Source organism: Balaenoptera borealis (genome assembly GCF_965194805.1).
Source record: "Balaenoptera borealis genome assembly, chromosome: 13".
NCBI lineage: Eukaryota > Metazoa > Chordata > Mammalia > Artiodactyla > Balaenopteridae > Balaenoptera > Balaenoptera borealis.
This window is the reverse complement of record NC_138870.1, coordinates 96,504,586-96,513,355: the sequence shown is the minus strand read 5'-3', so window position 1 is coordinate 96,513,355 and position 8,770 is coordinate 96,504,586. Positions and strand designations below refer to the sequence as shown.

The 8,770-nt window shown below is 38.5% G+C and overlaps 1 protein-coding gene across 3 annotated transcripts in view; it reads left to right on the top strand.

Moving 5' to 3' along the window:
- FAM227A (family with sequence similarity 227 member A) overlaps window positions 1-8,770 on the top strand; it is a 98,725-nt gene that overhangs the window by 7,967 nt on the left and 81,988 nt on the right. For all 3 annotated transcript variants that reach the window (XM_082352761.1, XM_082352764.1, XM_082352763.1), the window contains one exon: window positions 6,972-7,054. In XM_082352761.1, the coding sequence (XP_082208887.1) occupies window positions 6,972-7,054 (83 nt within the window). The remainder of the gene's footprint in view (window positions 1-6,971; window positions 7,055-8,770) is intronic.

The window sequence follows — 8,770 nt, the reverse complement described above, 5'->3', positions numbered from 1 at the left end:
CTCCCATAAGGTTAACAGCTGACTTCTCAGCAGAAACTCTACAAGCCAGAAGGGAGTGGCATGATATACTTAAAGTGATGAAAGGGAAGAACCTACAACCAAGATCACTGTACCCGGCAAGGATCTCATTCAGATTTGATGGAGAAATCAAAAGCTTTACAGACAAGCAAAAGCTAAGAGAATTCAGCACCACCAAACCAGCTCTACAACAAATGCTAAAGGAACTTCTCTAAATGGGAAACACAAGAGAAGAAAAGGACCTACAAAAACAAACCCAAAACAATTAAGAAAATGGTCATAGGAAGATGCATATCGATAATTACCTTAAACGTGAATGGATTAATTGCTCCAACCGAAAGACACAGGCTTGCTGAATGGATACAAAAACAAGACCCATATATATGCTGTCTACAAGAGACCCACTTCAGACCTAGGGACACATAAAGACTGAAAGTGAGGGGATGGAAAAAGATATTCCATGCAAATGGAAATCAGAAGAAAGCTGGAGTAGCAATACTCATATCCTATAAAATAGACTTTAAAATAAAGAATGTTACAAGAGTCAAGGAAGGACACTACATAATGGTCAAAGGATCAATCCAAGAAGAAGATATAACAATTATAAATATATATGCACCCAACATAGGAGCACCTCAATACATAAGGCAACTGTTAACAGCTATAAAAGAGGAAATTGACAGTAACACAATAATAGTGGGGGACTTTAACACCTCACTTACACCAATGGACAGATCATCCAAAATGAAAATAAATAAGGAAACAGAAGCTTTAAATGACACAATAGACCAGACAGATTTAATTGATATTTATAAGACATTCCATCCAAAAACAGCAGATTACACTTTCTTCTCAAGTGTGCACGGAACATTCTCCAGGATAGATCACATCTTGGGTCACAAATCAAGCCTCAGTATATTTAAGAAAATTGAAATCATATCAAGCATCTTTTCTGACCACAATGCTATGAGATTAGAAATGAATTACAGGGAAAGAAACGTAAAAAACACAAACACATGGAGGCTAAACAATACGTTACTAAATAACCAATAGATCACTGAAGAAATCAAAGTGGAAATCAAAAATACCTAGACACAAATGACAATGAAAACACGATGATCCAAAACCTATGGGATGCAGCAAAAGCAGTTCTAAGAGAGAAGTTTATAGCTATACAATCCTACCTCAAGAAACAAGAAAAATCTCAAATAAACAATCTAACCTTACACCTAAAGGAACTAGAGAAAGAAGAACAAACAAAACCCAAAGTTAGCAGAAGGAAAGAAATCATAGAGATCAGAGCAGAAATAAATGAAACAGAAACAAAGAAAACAATAACAAAGATCAATAAAACTAAAAGCTGGTTCTTTGAGAAGGTAAACAAAATTGATAAACCATTAGCCAGACTCATCACGAAAAAGATGGAGAGGACTCAAATCAATAAACTTAGAAATGAAAAAGGAGAAGTTACAACAGACAACGCAGAAATACAAAGCATCCTAAGAGACTACTACAAGCAACTCTATGCCAATAAAATGGACCACCTGGAAGAAATGGACAAATTCTTAGAAAGGTATAACCTTCCAAGACTGAACCAGAAAGAAATAGAAAATATGAACAGACCAATCACAAGTAATGAAATTGAAACTGTGATTAAAAATCTTCCAACAAACAAAAGTCCAGGACCAGATGGCTTCATGGAGGAATTCTATCAAACATTTAGAGAAGAGCTAACACCCATCCTTCTCAAACTCATCCAAAAAACTGCAGAGGAAGGAACACTCCCAAACTCATCCTATGAGGCCACCATCACCCTGATACCAAAATCAGACAAAGATACTACAAAAAAAGAAAATTACAGACCAATATCACTGATGAATATAGATGCAAAAATCCTCAGCAAAATACTAGCAAACAGAATCCAACAACACATTAAAAGGATCATACACTGTGATCAAGTGGGATTTATCCCAGGGATGCAAGGATTCTTCAGTATTCGCAAATCAATCAATGTGATACACCATATTAACAAATTGAAGAATAAAAACCATATGATAATCTCAACAGATGCAGAAAAAGCTTTTGACAAAATTCAACACCCATTTATGATAAAAACTCTCCAGAAAGTGGGCATAGAGGGAACCTACCTCAACATAATAAAGGCCATATACGACAAACCCACAGCAAACATCATTCTCAATGGTGAAAAACTGAAAGCATTTCCTCTGAGGTCAGGAACAAGACAAGGATGTCCACTCTCACCACTGTTATTCAACATAGTTTTGGAAGTCCTAGCCACGGCAATCAGAGAAAAAAAAAGAAATAAAAGGAATACAAATTGGAAAAGGAGAAGTAAAACTGTCACTGTTTGCAGATGACATGATACTATACATACAGAATCCTAAAAATGCTACCAGAAAACTACTAGAGCTAATCAATGAATTTGGTAAAGTAGCAGAATACAAAATTAATGCACAGAAATCTCTTGCATTCCTATGTACACTAGTAATGAAAAATCTAAAAGAGAAATTAAGGAAACACTCCCATTTACCATTGCAACAAAAAGAATAAAATACCTAGGAATAAACCTACCTAAGGAGACAAGAGACCTGTATGCAGAAAATTATAAGACACTGATGAAAGAAATTAAAGATGATACCAACAGATGGAGAGATATACCATGTTCTTGGATTGGAAGAATCAACATTGTGAAAATGACTCTACTACCCAAAGCAATCTACAGATTCAATGCAATCCCTATCAAACTTCCACTGCCATTTTTCACAGAACTAGAACAAAAAATTTCACAATTTGTATGGAAACACAAAAGACCCCGAATAGCCAAAGCAATCTTGAGAATGAAAAATGGAGCTGGAGGAATCAGGCTTCCTGACTTCAGACTTTACTACAAAGCTACAGTAATCAACACAGTATGGTACTGGCACAAAAACAGAAATATAGATCAATGGAACAGGATAGAAAGCCCAGAGATAAACCCACGTATATGTGGTCACCTAATCTTTGATAAAGGAGGCAAGCATATACAGTGGAGAAAAGACCGCCTCTTCAATAAGTGGTGCTGGGAAAACTGGACAGGTACATGTAAAAGTATGAAATTGGAACACTCCCTAACACCATACACAAAAATAAATTCAAAATGCACTAAAGACCTAAATGTAAGGCCAGACACTATCAAACTGTTAGAGGAAAACATAGGCAGAACACTCTATGACATAAATCATAGCAAGATCCTTTTTGACCCAGCTCCTAGAGAAATGGAAATAAAAACAAAAATAAACAAATGGGACCTAATGAAACTTAAAAGCTTTTGCACAGCAAAGGAAACCATAAACAAGACCAAAAGACAACCCTTAGAATGGGAGAAAATATTTGCAAATGAAGCAACTGACAAAGGATTAATCTCCAAAATTTACAAGCAGCTCATGCAGCTCAACAACAAAAACAAACAACCCAATCCAAAAATGGGCAGAAGACCTAAATAGACATTTCTCCAAAGAAGTTATACAGATTGCCAACAAACACATGAAAGAGTGCTCAACATCATTAATCATTAGAGAAATGCAAATCAAGACTACACTGAGATATCATCTGACACCGGTCAGAATGGCCATCATCAAAAAATCTAGAAACAGGGCTTCCCTGGTGGCGCAGTGGTTAAGAATCCACCTGCCAATGCAGGAGACATGGGTTCAAGCCCTTGTCTGGGAAGATCCCACATGCCGCGGAGCAACTAAGCCCATGCGCCACAACTACTGAGCCTGCGCTCTAGAGCCCACGAGCCACAACTACTGAGCCCACACGCTGCATCTACTGAAGCCCGTGCGCTCTAGAGCCCGTGCTCTGCAACAAGAGAAGCCACCACAGTGAGAAGCCCGTGCACCGCAACGAAGAGTAGCCCCCACTCGCTGCAACTAGAGAAAGCCCACACACAGCAACGAAAACCCAACACAGCCAAAACTAATAAATAAATAAATATAAAATAAAATAAAAATTTAAAAATCTAGAAACAATAAATGCTGGAGAGGGTGTGGAGAAAAGGGAACACTCTTGCACTGCTGGTGGGAATGTAGATTGATACAGCCACTATGGGGAACAGTATGGAGGTTCCTTAAAAAACTAAAAATAGAACTACCATACGACCCAGCAATCCCACTACTGGGCATATACCCTGTGAAAATCCATAATTCAAAAAGACACATTGCAGCACTATTTACAATAGCCAGGTCATAGAAGCAACCTAAATGCCCATCGACAGACGAATGGATAAAGAAGATGTGGCACATATATACAATGGAATATTACTCAGCCATAAGAAGAAATGAAATGGAGTTATTTGTAGTGAGGTGGATGGAGTTAGAGTCTGTCATACAGAGTGAAGTAAGTCAGAAAGAGAAAAATATAGTATGCTAACACATATATATGGAATCTAAGGGAAAAAAAAAGTCATGAAGAACCTAGTGGCAAAGACGGGAATAAAGACACAGACCTACTAGAGAATGGACTTGAGGATATGGGGAGGGGGAAGGGTAAGCTGTGACAAAGTGAGAGAGTGGCATGGACATATATACACTACCAAACGTAAAATAGATAGCTAGTGGGAAGCAACCGCATAGCACAGGGAGATCAGCTCGGTGCTTTGTGACCACCTAGAGGGTTGGGATAGGGAGGGTGGGAGGGAGGGAGATGCAAGAGGGAAGAGATATGGGAACGTATGTATATGTATAACTGATTCACTTTGTTATAAAGTAGAAACTAACACACCATTGTAAAGCAATTATACTCCAATAAAGATGTTAAAAAAAAGAAAAGGAATACAAATTGGAAAAGAAGAAGTAAAACTGTCACTGTTTGCAGAGGACATGGTACTATACATACAGAATCCTAAAAATGCCACCAGAAAACTACTAGAGCTAATCAATGAATTTGGTAAAGTTGCAGTTTACAAAATTAATGCACAGAAATCTCTTGCATTCCTATATACACTAGTGATGAAAAATCTGAAAGAGAAATTAAGGAAACACTCCCATTTACCATTGCAACAAAAAGAATAAAATACCTAGGAATAAACCTACCTAGGGAGACAAAAGACCTGTATGCAGAAAACTATAAGACACTGATGAAAGAAATTAAAGATGATACCAATAGATGGAGAGCTATACCATGTTCTTGGATTGGAAGAATCAGTATTGTGAAAATGACTCTACTACCCAAAGCAATCTACAGATTCAATGCAATCCCTATTAAATTACCAATGGCGTTTTTACAGAACTAGAACAAAAAGTGTTAAAATTTGTATGGCGACACAAAAGACCCCGAACAGCCAAAGCAGTCTTGAGGGAAAAAAACGGAGCTGGAGGAATCAGTCTCCCTGACTTCAGACTATACTACAAAGCTACAGTAATCAAGACAATATGGTACTGGCACAAAAACAGAAACATAGATCAATGGAACAAGATAGAAATCCCAGAGATAAACCCACGCACCTATGGTCAACTAATCTATGACAAAGGAGACAAGGATATACAATGGAGAAAAGACCGTCTCTTCAATAAGTGGTGCTGGGAAAACTGGACAGCTACATGTAAAAGAATGAAATTAGAACACTCCCTAACACCATACACAAAAATAAACTCAAAATGGATTGGAGACCTAAATGTAAGACCGGACACTATAACACTCTTAGAGGAAAATATAGGAAGAACACTCCTTGACATAAATCACAGCAAGATCTTTTTTGATCCACCTCCTAGAGTAATGGAAATAAAAACAAAAATAAACAAATGGGATCTAATGAAACTTCAAAGCTTTTGCACAGCAAAGGAAACCATAAACAAGACAAAAAGACAACCCTCAGAATGGGAGAAAATATTTGCAAATGAATCAACGGACAAAGGATTAATCTCCAAAATATATAAACAGCTCATGCAGCTTAGTATTTAAAAAAAACAAACAACCCAATCCAAAAATGGGCAGAAGACCTAAATAGACATTTCTCCAAAGAAGTCATACAGATGGCCAAGAAGCACATGAAAAGCTGCTCAACATCACTAATTATTAGAGAAATGCAAATCAAAACTACAATGAGGTACCACCTCACACCAGTTAGAATGGGCGTCATCAGAAAATCTACAAACAACAAATGCTGGAGAGGGTGTGGAGAAAAGGGAACCCTTTGCACTGTTGGTGGGAATGTAAATTGCTACAGCCACTATGGAGAACAGTATCAAGGTTCCTTAAAAAACTAAAAATAAAATTACCATATGATCCAGCAATCCCACTACTGGGCATATACCCAGAGAAAACCGTAACTCAAAAAGACAACATGCACCCCAATGTTCATTGCAGCACTATTTACAGTAGCCAGGCTATGGAAGCAACCTAAATGCCCATCGACAGACAAATGGATAAAGAAGAGGTGGTACATATATACAATGGAATATTACTCAGCCATAAAAAGGAATGAAATTGGGTCATTTGTTGAGACATGGATGGATCTAGAGACTGTCATACAGAGTGAAGAAAGTCAGAGAGAGAAAAACAAATATCATATATTAACGCATATATGTGGAACCTAGAAAAATGGTACAGATGAACCAGTTTGCAGGGCAGAAATTGAGACACACGTAGAGAACAAACGTATGGACACCAAGGGGGGAAAGCAGCGGGGGTGGGGGTGGTGGTGTGATGAATTGGGCGATTGGGATTGACATGTATACACTGATGTGTATAAAACTGATGACTAATAACCTGCTGTGTAAAAAAAATAAAAGTCAAAAATTAAATAAATAAATAAATAAGTGAACTATGGGGGAAAAAAAAAAAAGACAGCACAGAAAGGCAGTGAGCTGCTGTTCTTTCCAGGCTCTCTCCATCCTGTTCTATTTGTGTGTAGTCATCACCCAGAACGTTTCCTTAACAGACTCACCTCCCAGCCTGGTGCACTCGCTCCATACAGCAGGTGAACCAAGGGATTGCTGACACAGACCTGAGTCCCAACCCGTTGGTGCACAGCCTGGTAAGTTATGAGTGCTGAGGCAAGGCTTCCAGGAAGGAAGGGCCCTAGAGGCCCCTCTGCTTATTTGAAAGCACATTTGCACAGTAGAAGTCTCAAAGATATATTTTTTAAATTAGTAAACTTTATTCTTAGAGAAGTTCTAGGTTCATAGCAAAATTGAGCTGAAAGTACGGAGTTCCCACATACCCCTCCCTGTCCCCACACGTGCACAACCTCCCCATCACCAGAGTGGAACATTTATTATAATTGATGAACCTAAATTGACACATCACATTCACCCAAAGCCCATGTTTACACTAGGTTTCTCTCTTTGTGCTGTGCATTCTGAGTTTGGACAAATGTATAATGATATTTATCCACCCTTATAGTATTACACGGAATAGTTTCACTGCCCTAAAAATCCTCTGTGCTGCTGTTCATCCGTCTCTCCCCCCCAGTCCTTGGCAACCACTGATCTTTTGCTATCTCCTTAGTTTTACCTTTTCCAGAATGTCATAGAGTTGGAATCATAAAGTAGGTAACCTTTTCAGATTGGTTTCTTTTACTTAGTAATATGTCCTTAAGGTTTCTCCATGTCTTTTCATGGCTTGATAGCTCATTACTTTTTTGCACTGAATAGTATTCTGTTGTTTGGATGTCCACAGTTTATTTATCTGTCAACCTACTGAGGGGCATGTTGGTTGCTTCTGAGTTTTGGCAATTTTGAATAAAGCTGCTGTAAACATTCATATGCAGGGTTTTGTGTAGACATATATTTTCAGTTCATTTGGGTAAATACCAAGGAACATGAATCCTGGACCATATGCTAAGAGTATGTTTAGTATAGTAAGAAACTGCCAAATTGTCTGCCAAAGTGGCTGTGCCCTTTTGCATTCCCACCAGCAAAGAATGAGAGTTCCTGTTGCTCCACATCCTCATCAGCATTTGGTGTGGTCAGTGTTTGGGATTTTGGCCATCCTAACCAGTATACTGTGATACCTTGTTGTTTTAATTTGCAGTTCTCTCATAACGTGATATTAAACATCTTTTTATATGCTTACTTGCCATCTGTATATCTTGTTTGGTGAGGTGTCTGTTGAGGTGTTTGCCCCATTTTTTTTTTTAAGTGATAATCCATTTATTGATTGATTGATTGATTGATTGATTGATTGCTGTGTTGGGTCTTCGTTTCTGTGCGAGGGCTTTCTGCAGTTATGGCAAGCGGGGGCCACTCTTCATCGCAGTGCACGGGCCTCTCACTATCGCGGCCCCTCTCGTTGCAGAGCACAGGCTCCAGACGCGCAGGCTCAGTAGTTGTGGCTCACGGGCCTAGTTGCTGCGTGGCATGTGGGATCTTCCCAGACCAGGGCTCGAACCCGTGTCCCCTGCATTGGCAGGCAGACTCTCAACCACTACGCCACCAGGGAAGCCCATGCCCCATTTTTTAATTGAGTTGTTTGTTTTCTTATTGTTGGGTTTTAAGATTTCTTTATATATTTTGGATAACAGTCCTTTATCAAATGTATCTTTTGCAAATATTCTCTCCAGTCTGTGGCTGGTCTTCTTTTTCTCTTGGCATTGTCCTTTGCAGAGCAGAAGTTTTAAATTTTAATGAAGTCCAGCTTATCAGTTATTTCTTTCATGGATCATGCCTCTGATGTTGTATCTAAAAAGTCATTGTGAAACCCAAGGTCATCTAGGTTTTCTCATCTAGGTTATCTTCTAGGAGTTTTATAT